Source organism: Lissotriton vulgaris, chromosome 7 (assembly GCF_964263255.1).
Source record: "Lissotriton vulgaris chromosome 7, aLisVul1.2, whole genome shotgun sequence".
Lineage (NCBI taxonomy): Eukaryota > Metazoa > Chordata > Amphibia > Caudata > Salamandridae > Lissotriton > Lissotriton vulgaris.
The window spans coordinates 416,008,035-416,025,801 of record NC_141695.1 but is presented as its reverse complement, the minus strand read 5'-3'; the positions used below and the strand labels follow the sequence as shown (position 1 = coordinate 416,025,801).

The 17,767-nt window shown below is 42.3% G+C and overlaps 1 protein-coding gene across 2 annotated transcripts in view; it reads left to right on the top strand.

Annotated features, from left to right (window-relative positions):
• The window catches only part of LOC147701768 (sulfotransferase 2B1-like), a 355,754-nt gene that overhangs the window by 240,288 nt on the left and 97,699 nt on the right, over window positions 1–17,767 (top strand). For both annotated transcript variants that reach the window (XM_086930394.1, XM_086930395.1), the window contains exon 4: window positions 4,959–5,085. In XM_086930394.1, coding sequence (XP_086786520.1) covers window positions 4,959–5,085 — 127 coding nt within the window. The remainder of the gene's footprint in view (window positions 1–4,958; window positions 5,086–17,767) is intronic.

The following is a 17,767-nucleotide window of genomic DNA, read 5'->3' as shown; positions in this document are numbered from 1 at the left end:
AAATTACTGCAGTACTATCTCGATACTATAGAGGTACCTGTGGAGTTTACAAACACAACTACAGGTGCAATGCTAAAACACATCTATATTATAAAAAACAAATATTTCTTTGTTGCTAATATCATTTTAAATATTTAAAGAGGCATAACTAGTGAAAGCAAAACAAGCCTGCAAGCAAGGTTGATGCTTATAATGAACTTTGACCTTCGACAAAAGTAAAGCGGTACCAAAAAAGCAGTATTGAAAAATCTATACCCTAATAAACAACTTTGTATGGTTAGAAACAATTCATTTTACAAAATTAAATACACATTTAATTGAAAAAATTGAGATTTAAAATTAGTTATAGTTAGAAAAACGTAATTTATTATTTCAAAACGTAATTTATATACAAAACCAAATTAAGCTACACAAATCTTACAATTGAAAAGTTATACGTATAATTTAAAGTAATATGTGCCCCGAGCAAAACCTACTAAAACTTGAGCATCTACATACATAGTGATGTCAACTTGCTAGTTTAACAACAACAAAATGTTTCTGAGAGTTCAGAAGACAGTTAAGATTTGCAAGGTATTTGTTAATAAATAGAATACATATAGAGATAAATAATTGAATAAATAGATGAATAAGGAAAATATTGAATATTTAGATAATGGAGGCAAATAGAGGAAAGAGAAAAAGAAAGAATACGTGCAAGGAATTAAAGAGTATTAACAAATACATTGCATATGTTTTTTGTCCTTATTTTTATATACTTATCTATCTATTGTAAAATCTTAGATATTATTATCATCATTGTTCCTGTGATGAACTTTTGCAAAATGTTAATAAAAAATTACAGCACAAAAAAAAGATTTGCAAGGTATCCTATTTTATGTAGTTGAGTAGAGAGTCCACTCCTCTTTTTAGCCCCAAACAAGATCTAACAAAAGGTGAACTGATTTGCTCAGGATACCATTGCTCATATTCGGTTACTTGGTTCAAGCAGCTAAGCTATCTTGGAGACTCCCATTCCTGTATTGTCAGCCAATTATAGTGGGTCACAAATTGTGACCTGCCTAATTAATATTCATCAGTTAGGTCATTTTGCAACCCCTTGTGAATCGACTGTTTGCGATGTAACTAATTAGGTCATGGGATGCATCGCAAATTGCAGTTACATTCTCAACCCAATCAGCATGCAAATTGCACTTCCCTGGTCAAAATTAGAGAGGTCTCGGGCTTTGAGCTGATGGGATTCTCTTTCAAAGCCAGCTAGAGAACTCTGCTCACGGGCGTTCTTTGTTATCGTCCGCCGGGCTCGGTACCCTCCCTATCAGACTTTGTCGACCTGATATATGACCTCTCTAATACCCACTCCAAGCTGCTGGTCCTAGGGGATTTTAACCTGTGGCAGGGCGGCCCGCTGGATGGTGCATTTACGACACTCTGTCAAGCTCTTGGCGACATTCAGTTGCAGCAACTGGTTCGATCAGCGACTCACAGGGGGGGCCATGCCCTGGACCTGGTCTTTGCTGACGCACAACTAGTGATGGTCAATGATATCCTATGTCAATACTGGACCGACCACTCACTGGATGCTTTCCCCCTCTGCATAGGGGATTATCCCTCGGGGGAAGCCGGCGTCGGACAGGCTAAACTGGGTAGACCTTGGTCCTGGCTACTAAATTCACCATCGTTACCTTCCCTATTACCAGATAATTTTTGCCTGAGTAATTCGGTGGAGGAAAGTTATTTTACCTTGTGCCGGTCCATTACTAATACGTTAGATAAGGTTGCGCCCCTTCGCAAGTAGCGAGGTAGATTGAACCGGGCCTGTCCCTGGTATACGGAGGAGCTGCGGCAGCTAAAGCTGAGCTGCAAACGCGCCGAGAGAGCTTGGAGGAAGCAGTATTCGACCTCAGCGAGGGCCTCGTTCAGGCTGGCACTGCAGGGCTATAAGGCACAGATCAAGGGGGCTAAGGCGGCTTTCCTGGAAACCACCCTGAGCCAGGCGCCTAATAAGTCTCAAGCCCTGTTTAAAATCGTAAGGGACTTGACCCATCCTGTGTGCGTGGCCAATACGGTCGTTGCGTCGCAGGCCCTGTGTGACTCCCTGGCCTGTGCCTTTGAGGAGAAGACCGCTAAGATCCTGGATGGCTTAAAAAATCCACTGCCTCCGGCTCTTGGCTTGGGAGCTCCGGGTGACCCGTCCAGTCGACCCCGGCCGGTTGGCTCTGGCCCCGGCTTGGGAGCTCCGGACCAGTCACCCAGTCGACCCCAGCCGAGTGACCCAGATCTTAGTTTGGAAGCTCCGGATATTCTTTCCAGTCGACCCCAACTAAGACTCTTTCCCAGTCCCTCCTTTGAGGAATTCCACAGCATGGCATGTACAGTGTCTTCGGGCTCTCCGCTCGTTCCATTGTCACCCAAATTCTGGAAAGCTTTTCAGGCTGAACTTTTCCAGCCTTTGTATTCCATCTGCCTCCAGTCTTTGGAGTTGGCAAGCGTTCCCGAGTGCTGGAAGCTGGCAGTCGTGTCACCACTGCTTAAAAAGCAAACGCTGGACCCCGCTTGTCTTTCCAACTACAGGCCCATCTCTCTGCTCCCTTATCCTATTAAGATCGTGGAAAAATGGATGACCCGCTCCCTCTCGAGCTTCCTGGAAGAAATTGGATGGTTCGATGAGACAGTTTGGCTTTCGTCCGGGGCATGGGTCGTAATCCGCACTGGTAACCGTATTGGACAATCTCCGTTCGCGTGTCGACAGTGGTCGGGCAGCCTTCTTGGTGCTGCTCGACATGTCGGCCGCGTTCGATACGGTCTGCCATCGGACCCTTATCAGGAGGCTCGAGAAGTGCGGGATCACAGGGGGGGGTAAGAGACTTGCTGGTTTCCTATCTCAACAACCGGCAGCAGCTGATCGCGCTGCCTCCATTTCGATCGGAGCCACGGAAAGTAGGGCAGGGGGTGCCACAGGGCTCGGCCATCAGCCCCTTACTTTTTAATCTGTACCTCCGCCCTCTGGTCCAGCTTATAAAATCTTTCGGTATCTCGGCTTTCAATTACGCCGATGACACCCAGCTGGTCTTTTCTCTGGAAGGAAATAACGCGGTCCCGCTGGAGACATTCCATCGTTGTATGGCAGCCACAGCGGATTGGCTGCGGGCCAACTCCCTACAATTTAATAGCACAAAGACGGAGGTACTACACTGCTCCATGGACCGGATTCCGCGGTCACTCCCATAGAACTTTTGGCCTGCCACCTTCCCCGAGCCAGTGTTGGCTGGGGGTGATCTTTGGCCCAAATTTACAACTTGACATGCACGTCAATAAGACCATCTCTTCGTGCATGATGCTGCTACGCATGCTGCGTAAAGTCCTGCCCCTCCTCCCTGCCCAGGCCAGACCGGAAGTAGTTTGCGGGACCATACTGAGTCATCTAGACTACTGTAACGCGCTGCTTCTGGATGCTGGGGAAGTCACAACGGGTGCAGAATATGGCTGCCAAGCTGGCTCTTTCTCGCCCTAACTTCAGCTCTTCCACCCTAGCGTTAAGGGACCTACACTGGCTGCCGGTGCACCTACGCGTACTGTATAAAGCGGCGTGCCTGGTGTTTAAGGCAGTACATCGACAGGGCCCGGTGCCACTGCAGAATATGTTTGCCTGGTACTCTGCCCCGCGGCTCCTCCGCTCTTCCTCGGCACAACTGCTTGTGGTCCCAAGGTTCCAGAGAGTCAGGATGGGTGGCCGCTCGTTTAGTGTCGCAGCGGCCAAACTTTGGAACTCCCTGCCACTCTCTTTGAGAAGCCATAGGGACTACTATCCGTTCAGAAAAGCCCTAAAAACGCATCTCTTTCCTAGAAATGTCTGAGCAGCGATAAGTGTTGGGGACCGAACTTCAAGTGCCAGGATGCCCTCTGGGTGACAGGATCGCGCTCTACAAGTATACCTACAAATACACATACAAATGTGAATAATACATCTGACCCCTGCTTACTTAGGGAAGATAAAACTGTTAAAAGAACATCACCAAAGAAGGGAAGATTATCCATTGTAATGTTAAAAAATAGTCACAAAAACAAATTTTAATTACTTATTGAGAAAGATGGCTATATTTAACAATGGCTTTATCTACAGCCAAAGGGCATATGGGAAATAGCATTTTAAACATTTCTGCCATGGAGAAAAAGCTATAAGCCCCAACAACATCTTCATGTTTAAAAATGTTTTAAACATCCTCCAATAATTTTCAAATCCTACCACTTAGTCAAATCTTGATTTAATCAACCAAGTTGTCTTAAATAATTATTTGCTGCATTTTAGATTAGGGAAATATTTTTATGCTATTTGCAATTTTGACTAGGATTTAAAAATCCGCTTCACTTAATCGCTTTTTTCATCAAATTACAAATCATTTGTTTTTAACAAATTATCTCCTTTTTGATTCATCAATAAATTTATGTCGCAACATTTAGATTTGTTCGATAATAGATTTGGGTTTGCCACAAATAGATTACTTTTTTTTTTGTAAAAAATGGATCAGTTATTGCCATTTTTCAGGGCACCTGTGCCAATCCCATTTGTTAAAATGAAATGCATCACTCCAAAATATGACCATTATGCAATGGGTTGACTTCAATACTGCCAGCTTTAGCTTACAAGTTCTTCTTGCAGGAATGCATACCTGTCATATATTTATGTGTGATCTCTGTTGTTTTGCTGCTTAAATTCAGCATATGTAGTTTTATTTATGATGTGAAAATAATGTTGGCCAAGGCTTATTTTTCTGGTCCATGAGTTATCGGTTAAAGAAGCATGTGGGACCTTTATATCTATTACATTGCATCATTGTTGCATTTAATATTTGGTTACTCCAATTACAAAAATCTCAAAATGAATGTGTAATTTTGACAACTGATTAAATGGTGTTCTTTTAATAATCAGCTGTTTCCATCTATATATTCTATCCTAGATAATCTACACACTTCGGAACCCAAAAGATGTTATGGTTTCTTTGTTTCATTTCTCCAAAGTATTATGCCTTTACCAGGACTCTGGAACCTTTGAGGAATACTTGGAGATCTTCTTAAAAGGAGATGGTGAGTGAATGAAAAAGTAGTGTTATAGTAGGGCTGCAATTGTGTCTCCGTATAAGGAGTACACCATGTATCATTTCATTAAATTTAAGTAGGGAAAGACCACATGTTCCGGAATGCACCAGTGTGTCTGAGGCAATACCAAATTGAATACCTGATTTCTCAGGACATAGAGCAAAACATGATGAATTACTGATTAAAATTTTCTACATTGTTTTCTCGAGGGCTGTTGTACAAATTGAAGAGTACTTCTGGAGAAAGGACATGGTAATTCTAGGAACTTTCAGAAATATCTATCAATAAGAGACTACATGTTCCAACCCTAGAATGTCTTTAACAATGCTTGGTGACTCTGCCTCTCATTAAGTCATAATGTCATGTTGGGTGTTGAGTGTTTGGTGAGGGATGAATTGTTATGAGCACCTTGTTGGGCACAATGAAGTAGCTACTCATCCATGTGTCATCAGTAATGCTCACCATCTCTGAAGTCATGTGTCATGTGTCCTTCTCACACCTGTCTTGTAAATGCAATCTTTGCTACGCTCGATACATTGAAATGTGTTTTCTATCTGTGACGGCTCTAAGCAAACCCAGTCATACATACAAGCAATTCTTATTATTGAGACCGAGCATGCTGATTTTAACTTCTGCATAAATGATCTCATTGGTTAATTGTAGCATGCGTATTGTGCCTATCGTTGCTCTCTGATGTGCTCTCAGGTACATTGTTTCTTCAGGATCAGTGTCCAAATTTGGGTTTGTTGAGGATACTACAAGTCATGGCAGAAATGATCTACATTCCAGAATCTCTGTGTGAAAAATATTAAGCATTATTCTCGTATATTTGCTGCTGGCACTATTTGTAATATTTCTATTTTAGCAAAGATAGCTTGCATACTGTTACCTCAGGTTGCCTAAAATGTCCTGTGCTTTTGTGTTGATTTACCATGCTGGACCTATGAGGACTGGAGTAATTTCTGATTAGTTTGTTCCTCATGCTATTTATCTTATGTTACAATTTCAGGTATTTTGTTCTTTTGTGCCTTTCTCAGTAGGGGCTAGAACACTTAGTGCCTGCATACGACTTTGGTGGTGCGGCATCAGGTCAACCCGTGGTTGGGCTGTCCGTCAGATTATACGTATTTCTCGTTTCTGGCTTGCTTTTTCTTTATGATCCCACGGCACTGCAATGGAAACGTCAAAAACAGTTCCTGAATGGCATGGACTGCAAAGTCCATGCCATGCAGGAAATGGGGTGCATTCACAAGGCTGCATGCACCCCAGGGTCTAGTGGCACAAGGGGGCCCTGTAGGGTGCCTTTGTTTCCTTTCTGCCACAGTTTCATGGCAGAGAAACCACCACGAAAACTGTAGTGGAAAGGAAACTTGTAATATGCTCGGCGGAATCGCTGTGGTCCAGCAAAGTACATTGCAGCCTCCTGACTGCCGCAACCCTGCCAGGGAACAGCAGTTTCCTAGCACCTGCGGCAGGCAATGGAGGTCCGACTGCCCTAATTGTAAAAGGGTGGTTGGAAGACCGCCACCGTCGCGCCGCCACTAGTCTAGCGGTCTGTGTAACACTAGATTTGTAATAGAGCCCTTACTGAACTGTGGGACCTCTGTGTCATGGTCTCAATGTTCAGTTTCTTCTTCACTAATATGTGTGGTTTTCTTTTCTGGTAAATTTCCATGTTGTCTATGATTCTATCTGCTGGGTCGCGATTCCAATGTGTGCCTAGTACTGCAATGTTGAAACTGGTTTGATAATTACCGGTGGTTGAGACCTATTGCATTCTAATATTTGCTTTCAACATAATCAGGTGTGAGAAGATCTCCGATTCTGTATGGCTCGAGCTGCATTCATCTGATTAACCTGTTTCTATATTCATGCAGTGAACCATGTTTTTTTTAAGGAAGCTGCCCTTTTTGGCTGTGAATTTATTCTGTTTTCTCCTTGTTAATGGGCAGATATTTCTTACACAGAGGAGTATTGTGTATTACTGTACTATGTATAATCATTTATTCTCCATTCCCAGCCACCAAGGAGTTTCAAAAGGAATTATTTTATTGTCCATTAAAAAAATAAGATTACATTTTCCGCTATACACGTGCATGTGGTTTCTGTGTATTTTCTGTTTCATTTTCCTGATGATTATGTTCTTGTTCCATCGTTTTCTAGAACTATTTCTTAATTTTACATTGCCACAACTTCTATACATTGTGGTATTTTGACATTCTTATTTGCTATAGTCATTGATATTAACATTATATATTGATGGCTTATATTTAGGAACCTGTAGGTGATATAACTGACCATCCCTTTTGATGCTCTTGGAAAGTATAATCTAGGGCCTGTATTTGAAATGCAATTAATCAACAGACAAGCAGTAATCCTATTTGTTCAAATTCAGTTTTTGGGTAGTCTGGATGTTTTAGACTAAAACAAGAATCAAGAGTTGATTAGGAGCTTGATTTATAGTTTGCAATTTTTTATGCACGTTTACAGACCTCTTCAGTTTTACTGCTTTCTAATTATTTTCGTTTTCTGACTAGCTGCTGGCCTTTCTTATTTTCCTAGGCAATGATACTATGTGTATGTTTCCATTTCCCTTTCCCAATGTTGTTTTTGCATGTTTAATATTAAACATGCAATATTAATATCCTCGTGGGACTGTTTAACAAAATGTCTTACTATCCTATTGTTTTCATCACTCACATTGTAGTTTAGGTCATCCACAGACAACAGGGATTATGCCACCCAGTGGTGTAACTATCATTGGTGCAGCCAAAGCCGAGTCACTTGGTACGGACGGGTGGGGAGTCCAGACTGCTCTTCACCTGATGTATGTGAATTAATGGAAAAAAGAAAATTGAAAAAACACATTGGAGGAAACCAAATCATGGCAAACCTTTTTAAGGAAAGACAATTACAAGGAAATACAAATAAATTGTAGCTTAAAGCAAACATTTTACTGGAAAGATCATTTTAAGGAAAATTCAAAAATTCTATTACACTTGGGTGAAGTGTAGGACTAGGGAGGGGATTTGGGGTGTAGGGATAGGTAATGTTTTGGGGGTAATCAATTATTTTTGGAAGTCAGGTATGCGTGGTGTTTAGGGTTAATGGATGGATAGAGTTTAGGGGGTAAAGGTTGTTTTTTGAGGGTTCAGGGATCGTGGAGTGTATGGGGTGTTAAGGGTTTTTAGGGTTCATGGAAGGGGTGGTTTTAAGGGCTGCTTAAGTTTTTTAAGGTTCAGTAATGGGTAGAGGTGAGGGGTGGTGAAGATCAGGGCTCAAGATTGGGTTGAGTTATGGATAGTGAGGGTGTTTAAGGATTCAGGGATGGGTGCAGTTTAGATGTAGAAGGGTTTTTAGGGTCCAGAGATGGGTAGAGTTTACGGGTGGTGAGGGTTTTTTAGGAGTCATGGATGGGTGGTGTTTATTTTGTGGATGATTTTGTAGGATTTGCTGAAATGGTTTCTAAGTAATGGTATTCTATGAAATTATTTGTCTATGAAATCACATGCAACCTTGACCCTATTTACTTTTAACACCCCAACAGCAAACATTTGCATCTATTTTTGTGAGTCCCTACCTGGACCCTTGCACTATTCTCTTTAGGAGAAGAGGGGGAGAGGCAGTCATGAAGAGCAAGACAGATTCCAAGCAAGCTCTATAGCACCCAAATGGAGACTTCCCACAGAACTCTCTGCAGATAGTTATGAGTAGACCTACTTTATAATTGGATGACTGGAGCAACACTCATCAGCTTACAGAAACACTCAGCACAAGTTAGGAGTTGCTGAGACAGAGAACTAACGATACTGCACATGCTGTATGTTATGCATGCCTACTTGGCCATTGTTTACCTTGAGACTGCTTGGTCTGTGTCGTGACTTTAATTGTTACTATGCATCCTTTCCCTTAGATACCTGTTCTCTGCTGCTCAGCGAGTATGAATGTGATGTAGTGGAATGCTGGAGTGCTTGGTGATGTAATTGAATGATTGAGTGTCTGGTGAGGTTGAGAGTGTCAGTTGGAGTGTGTGGGCCAAGCAGCAAGGATGCTGCTTCTGGTGGGGCTTACTTAATGGGTTTAAACAACGGGAGAGGGAGGGAAGAAGATAACTCTCAGTCCCCCAGAAAATGTAGTTCAAACAACTGAAGAGTGTAAATCAATGGGTGTATATAAGCACAAAAGGGAGAAAGGTGAAAGGAATAAATCTCATTGGATTTTTTTCTGAAAACCCTCACTCACCACCCTGGTTGGTGACATACTTCATCATTGGGCCCACTGGGAGAAACTGAATGCCTCCTCGGTGTGCTACCACGCCAGGATACTGCGGAACTGGTTTTTTGTGAAAGTTGTGTGAAAAAGGTTTAAAAATGTCCCGGTTGTATCCCACATAAAAAACTTTATTTAGTGGTCAACCTGACATATTAAAACGATGTGATGGGAAATTACCAAATTAATAGTCTGGATATTTCCACTTAAAGTGGGGTCGACATGTTTCTGCCCTTTATGTGTGAATTACTGGGCATTCTTCAGGACCATGGGGAGTGTACCTCGGCGGTATGAGCACGCTAAGGCCCACCCTGACCTGAGGACGTGAAAGTTAAAAATGATGTAAAAACTAAATGGTGCAGGAAAAACAAAAGAGTAAGTGTTGGATAGTGTAGAGATACAAATTACTATTCCCACTCCAATGAGTGCAACAGTAGGGTAAGAGTTGGATAGCGTAGAGGTAAAAGTTAATATTCCACATTACTTACCTTATAATGTTTTGTAATGGCAAGGGTTGTAGTGACATGCATTGTAATGGCATATGTTGTAGTGACATGCGCTGTAATGACTGCGTCGGAATGGCATGCGATGTAAAGGCAGTTGCGTTGTAATTACTGTGTAGTAAATGTAGTGCGTTATAATGACTGCCTTGGTATGGTTGTTTTCCATCCCGTCATGTGTACTGTATATGTGTGTGTTGCCTGAGACTTTTTGTCCCATCAGGCTTACAATTTGTGTGTGCGTTGCAGGGTCATGTACCCTAGTTAGTGCGAATGCTGTACTTTAATTTCCTGTTTTGTGCAAAAAGGGTGAGTGAGGGAGTTATGTTACTGTGCAGTCCTGAGGGTGTTACACCATTGAGGTCTCCTTAATCCTCAGTGGTGTCCTTAATTCTCCAAGGTCTGCACAGTACTACATGGGGTGTATTTTTGAAGGACTCTTCTGCTATTTAGAAATAGATACTGGAGCAGAGGGTACATAATAATGGAATGGGGAGATGCCAGGGATAAAGAAAAGAGGGTGGAGATTGAGAATACAGGGATGCACAACATAATAGAGAGATACAGTGGGGACTGGGGAGATACAATGGAGAATTTCCAGTAAATGATAGGGGGTGGAGCTATCTAGGTAAAAAAGGAGAGATCAAGAGAAAAGGAAATGATTTGATGGAGAGACAAAGGGACAAAAGAAATGTCAAAGAGTCAAAAGGTAGAAGGGAGGGAAATGTGGGAAGGGGCTCACAATTACAGGAGAAGTAGGAAGAAAGTGGGGAGTAACAACAGATTAGAAAGATAGGGAACAGAATGGAAAAAGGAACGAATAGGTCAGGCTGGACTGTTTCCATGAGGTACAGGATCAATCCTGATTTGCATATGGCTGGGTCTAAATTGGCGTGGTATATTGAGTGAGCAAAAGAACAATGGATTTAACCCAGTTCTCTTGACTGGGGGCGAATGTTTGATTTGCTATGCATTCGTCCATCATCTGTGTATTGTTTGCAAATCAGGGCCACAAGATTACCCCTTTCCTCCTCATTCTTGCTACCACTTGTACAGCCATACATTGTTCTAAACCAGTATCTAAATCAGTCAATTCATTTGGTCACACTGCCCAGGGGTTGAAAGCAGGTCAAGTTGATTCCTCTTTTAAGCAAACCCTCAGCAGACAAGATCAATCTTGCCAATTTCCATTCCATATCTCCGCTGTCATCTTACTGTCTTCACCTTAACCAGTCTAGCTTCCTCCCGGGTTCAGGACCAAGACCACACTGTTAGAGGTCTCAGATACAAATAGGCTAGCAGTAGATCAAGGGAAGCAGGTGGCACTGATCCTCCTTGAGCTATCTGCGGCTTTTGACACCTATGGCTTTGAGGTGCTGCAGGAGTAACAAATATGAGACGTGTCTGCGGTTCTGCTTTGGCATGGCTCTCTTCCTTTTGTCCGGACTGGGACAGACAGGTCCCAGTCGGTCTTGTTGGTCCCATTTGCCTCTGGTCCTAAACCATTGGGTTATGGGGTCCCTCAATGATCTGAACTAAGCTCCAAATTGTTTTCAATGTGTATATGACCCCTTTGGCACCCCTAATTGAATCCTTTGGAGTACAGACAATATCTTATGCATGTTGGATTTATCAGCGGCCTTCGACACGGTCGACCATACCATCTTGGTCGATCGTGTCGAGGGATTCGGAATCTGCCACTCTGCTAAAGATCTAATTGCCTCCTTCCTAGCCAAAAGAACGCAGGCTGTCATCTTAGGCCCATTTCAATCGGCACAACTTTCATCTCCCTGCGGAGTTCCTCAAGGCTCATCCCTTAGTCCGACACTTTTCAACATTTATGTGTCGGACCTTGCTAAAACCATCAAAGCACACGGGATGAGCCTAACCTCCTATGCCGATAATACCCAGTTGGTACTGGCAATCAAAGGTGACGGAAATCAAGTGGCTGAAAAATTTAAGATGGGACTTGTCGACATAGGAGAATGGATGGCCACTAATTGCCTCAAATTAAACTCAGATAAAACTGAGGTGGACATATTTGGACCTCTTCTCCCAGCCTGGCCATCAAGTTGGTGGCCAGATGCCTTCGGTACCCCTCCCACCCCAACCGCCAAAGTTAGGAACCTCGGAATCATTTTCGATGAAGGTTTACACTTCATGGATCATGCCAATAAAACAGTTTCCACAGCACATCTAAAACTAAAGATGATCAGAAAAATTCGACCTTTTCTCCCGGAGTCTGCCATCAAAACATTGGTCACCTCCCTAGTATTTTCTGCTCTGGATTACTGCAACAGCCTCTTTCTCAACGCTCAATCCAGAGTAATAACCAAACTACAAACTATCCAGAACGCAGCAGCACGCCTGCTTTCAGGCAAAACAAAATATGAATCAATATCAAGAAGCATAAAGGATTACCACTGGCTCACCATTCGAAACAAAATCCATTTCAAGTCCCTTTGTATCGTGTTCAAAGCGCTCAATAACCAAGGACCTCACTTTCTGTAAGAGCAGCTGCAACCGTACAAACCTAGCAGAATGTTACGTTCAGCTTCCCTCGGCCAACTGGTCATTCCTCGTACAAAGACGGTATCCTGGGGTGATCGACGCTTCTTGGTGGCAGCCCCGAAGCTCTGGAATACTCTACCCCTAAACATCAGGCAGAGCCCTTCCCTCCTTCACTTCCGTAAGCTCCTAAAAACTTGGCTGTTCGATCAATGATTCCTCCGTCCCCACGTTTCTCACCACAAGTAACTGGTTTTATTAGCGCCAAGACGCCCTAGGGTATATGCTGCGCTTTATAAATATCAAAAATAAATAAATAAATAAATGATACACAACTGTTCCTCACGCTTGGCAGACATTCATCTATTGCACTGCAAAAGTTCCACACCTTCTAGACGTCTGTTTTTCAGTAGTTGCGCGATAGTGGCCTCCAATGTAATACTAATACAACAGAAATTCTGCACTTTCGGGCTCCCCTGCCCAGCTGGGGCAATGACCATTTGCTCAAGGATGTGCCACTTCCACTCCCTACCATGGTAGAGTGCATTCCTGAATTAAAATTCGATACTAGAGCTTCTCCCCCCCCCCCCCCCCCCCCCCCCCAGGAGGAAGCAGTATTAGACACCAATTTTGACCTACTGAAAATGTTAATGTTCCTTTAACTCCTCCCCCTCCCAAAATAGAAAACTGTGATCAGGCCTTGATCACCTCAAGCTTGGACTATGCTCACTCTCTGCACTGAGGCCTACCTGCCTATCTCCTGAAGAGATTACAGCTGGTTCAGAATGTTGCTGCCATGCTTCTGTTACTCCCTTCCAAGAGAGCCCACATTCAATCAGGACTAAAGGAACTGCACTGGTTGCCTATATAAAAGAATGTGTGAGGTTCAAAGTTTTGGTTCTGGCACACTGATATTTTTGGAAGAGTATGAGAGGTACCCCTTAAACAAGGTCAAGGGAAATAGGGTCAACCAACCAATGTACAAAGAAAGAATTCCCTTGAACAGAACTAGATAAACAAGGCACGAAGGTCATAAAAACAATAAAAAGATTCACTAATGTAAAAAGAATTCTTTTTACATTAGTGAATCTTTTTATTGTTTTTTTGACCATCGTGCCCTGTTTATCTAGTTCTGTTCAAGGGAATTCTTTCTTTGTACACTGATATTTTTACCAGAAAGGCACAAAGTATTTGTCAACAGATTCCCAACTCGGTCTCTTCAGGCATCCAACTCCTTGCTGATAGTAATTCCTCATTTCAGATGATATAACGTGGAGCAGTAGCTCCTTCTCTTATCTGGCTGTCAGGAAGTAAAAAAGCCTCACAGTTCAATTCCCTGCTGCTAGGGACATTCTGACATTTAAGAGACTTCTTAATACCTGGCTGTTTGGTACTACCTTTTAGTACCTCTGTTATTTGGGGATCAGACTTGCTACTTAGCACCGGGACAAATCTTTAACAATAATAATGTGGAGAAGTGTGGCTCACTGGTTAGAGGAGGCAGACCCTGATGCAGAGGTCAGACCCGTGACCAGGGTTCAATTCCCGACGCAGCAGGTTCTTGAGCTCAAAATGTCCACGGACTTGATAATTCTCGCCTCGGTGCCTACTCGAATCATGGGTTCACACTCTGCAACTCTGGGCAATAGCTTGCTTAATCTCCACTTCGGCCCTACTGCGATGGGATGCCTGGTCTTCACCTTGGGGATGCCCAGTAGGGGTTATCTCGCAGGGAAAGCCAGGACTGGTTCCCAAAGCAAGCGCTAAGAGACCTGTCGGTGATTTGGCGCTATATAAATTGAAATTAACATAACATAACATAAATTAACATAACATAATATTGTGTAATTGTTTCAGCAGGTCAGAGTTGAAAGACTATTTGTCCTTGGAGAAGAACAGGATGAATTATTTTGTTGTGGATTTAGAAAAAAGAAGTTCTTTAAATGTTGTAAATGTTCACAAGTACAGAACTAGCATTTCCAGTAGTGACGACGTGTTAAGGTAGATTAGGGTGTTGGCTAGGTATTGTTGGAGGGAAACATCCCTTTCCACCAGTTACATAGCTTGATGACCATGGGCCCTAATTTAAACATGTAAAATGAGACCCTAGTTCACCAGATACCTGTCCCAAATCCTCAACGACTCTTGCTATTCTTTAACCATCCTCAGAATTTTCCACACAAGTCTGTCTGTCACAGGAGGTGACAGCAGTGACATACCTTTACTTAAGATTAGACATAATAGATATCACTGCCAGCACAGCACATTGACTTTGCTATTAGTGTTCATGATGGCTCATGTTAGCACAACACCATAATAAATGCAAGCCCCATCATTTAAACATAATTTATATTCTGAACAGAGCCTGAACATAGTACCCCACTCTAGCATGTATGTGCTATGTTTCTAAAAACCTATATGAATGCACGTTTGCCTAGTGTTGATAGTGGCGATGTAATGTTCCCATTTTCCACAGTGATCCTGTAAAGTTCACATTTGCCAATGTTGGCTAACCTTTTGTGCTGTTATTCATTGCTTTTTCTTTGTGAAGGTGACACTACCATTTTTTCACTAACATTTAGTTATTGGCACAATTTAAGGAGATATGTTTGTTTAAGAACAATACGTGTGTTGTGAGACAGCACCCTCTTCAGACAAACTCAAATTTTAGATGCTCACTCCCAAGACATCGGAAGTCATTTCCCTGTAGACTTCTGCAAGTTCCCCTTACTCGTTGCTGTTTAAGTCTGGATAATGCTGTGTAAATAAAAGGGAAAGACAAGACTCTTGACTACATCCAGTGTGAGGGTGAAACTTTGTTTTCTGATTCTGGCTTCCCCTTCACCTTCACCTCCACTCAACATAGTGTGATCCTGGACACATCGTTCAATCTAACTTGGCTTCAGGCACTGAAACTGGCTACTAAGAGTCACTTATAAGGTGACTTTTAGACCCCACATTATATACCATTGGTTGACTTCATTTTCGTTTTGATTGATGATCACATTTCTATGCATGCAAGCTTCACTTTGTCTTCATGTTTTTGTTTCCTTTCCTGAAGCATGGCCCAAGTACTGTGTCTCAATGTCTTCTTATCTCAGCTTCCCCTTCAGAGAATGTTCCTCTACTACAAACCTTGTCAAAAAGCACATGCAATTCTTTCTCTTCCTGCTACTGGATCTAGCTCTTCAAACTTCCTAAAATGTGTAGTTTTATTCAGCCGCGGCCACTGCAGGTGAGAGAGACGGTCAGTGAACTCTGCTCCGCTTGCAGAGTTTGCCGTTTTTCGCACTCCACGTTACGTGGAGCTCGCGGAGTTCTGAAAAACTCTGCTCCGAATAGCGGAGCAGCGTATTTTTCCTTGCACGCACTAGTCAACATCAAGTTGGTGAACGCAGGCGAAGAAAATGGATTTTTCTTTGAGTGGTTTTGTCATTGTTGGGAGAGAGGTCGCGCGGCCCCCCTCCTGGAGCCCTAGATGGCCCTGGGGACCACCAGGGCCGGCTCCTGCAATGTCCCAGGGTGCCCACCTCTGGGCATTGCATTTTGCTAAGGCAGGGCAGGAGCATGGCTCCCAGCTTGCCATAGCAAACACTGCTTTGTTTCTTGGAAGTGAGAGCAGGAGACCTGCCCTCGCTTCCAAGAAGCAAAGCAGAATTGCTTTTTGGCAGAGGAGCTGCATGTTAGCCCTGAGGTATATGTCTACTTGTACATGTATTCTTGCATGTGTTATGCATCTGAAGATGGTAGCTTAAAAAGCGGGTAGCTTTTCCTAAAGGTGGTCAAGTATTCTTAGTTCTGCTCTCACACTCAGCGGCACAGGCAGATATCTCTTTTGTATATAGGTGTTATAGAGCCCTTCAAATATACTATTGAATACACATGTGCTCTGTATTATTTTCGAAACACAGGTATTCAAGTATTTGTATGTTTATTCTTATGTAACATGTCACTAGGTAAAGGCAGAGACACGCATGCATACCTTCACCAACTTGGTCAGACTTACAACAGTGATATGGTTAGGATTGCTGTTATACATTTGGTAGGCCTAATATTCTGAACAGTTGATGAATAGTGAACCTTCAAGAGAAAAGTGACATGTAAGACATCTTGGGAGCAGGATTAGGGATTGGGATACTTTGTATGAGTCTGTGGAAAGCTACAATAAAAGTAGGCCTCTTTCTGCAACTCTGTTGCTTCTTTCTACACTTCTCCGGTTTCTTTCTCCAGCTTTCTTCCTCCTTCTTCTCTTTCTGGACTTCAGTTGTCTCTTTCTAAATTTTTCTTGCTTCTTTTGCACCTTTCTTCCTCTTTCTGCACCTCTCTTCCATCTTTCTGCACTTCTCTTGCTTTATATGTGCCTTAGAAATTCACTGAAAAAACCACAAGTTTCAGGGATGTTATAGTTGGGGATTAGCATTTAAAAAACATTAGATATTCAACGAAATGTCATGAGTGATGTAATATGTGATATCAGCAGTGCATTGCGGAAGTGTGAGTTATTGTTAGCTCAGCTAACTATAACAGCTGAATGTCTCTGGTTTTGTACGAGTGAAATGTCAGCATAACTATAACGTCCCTGAAAATTGTGTTTTTTCCAGTGAATGTATGTATATATGTATAGTATCAGTAGTAATCTTTATTTGAATGCATAAACAACATCCAAGAAAGCATAGCAAGGGTATGCATGATCTGCTATAATCTGTTAAAAATGAAAAGAAGACTTAAAATACCATTTATATTGACCTATTATGATTATTTACAAATCCTAGCCCACTTTGTGTGCAAGTTTGATAGGGGACATGCCCAGCCAAATTTTGTAAAGTGCCTATGTGCTATAAAGGAATTAAAGATTATTGCTATAAAAATGTTACACATCTGTAAATACCACCAAGACTTTGTATAAAAACATTTAAAATTTGATACAGCTCGTTGTGATCACATTGTTTAAACCATGTTCTTTCTGATATAGAAAACCGCCCATAAGAAAGACACCATTCAACAGCATATTTCTAGAGAAGGTAGTGATTGCAGGAATAAGTAAAGCGGGCTGGCATTGAGTAAAGCCTTGGTCTTTTAGTATGGGGACAATGAATCTTTTCCATGGATTAGTGTAAAACTTGCATTGAAGAACCACGTGCAACATATCCTGGGTCAGTCGATTGCCACAATGGCAGTGGTTCAAATTTGCTGCCGAGCCATTCATCTTTGGGAAGGTGACTAATCGATGGAAAATATCTAATCTCAAATGGGTTAAAACAAATCTATGTCTAGCATGGAGAACAGATATAAGAGAAGGTTGCATATTAAACATACTTATGATTAACTGGTTGCTTAGCACACTGTATATATGTACATATATTACCTATATATATGTATCTATACGTATTTAT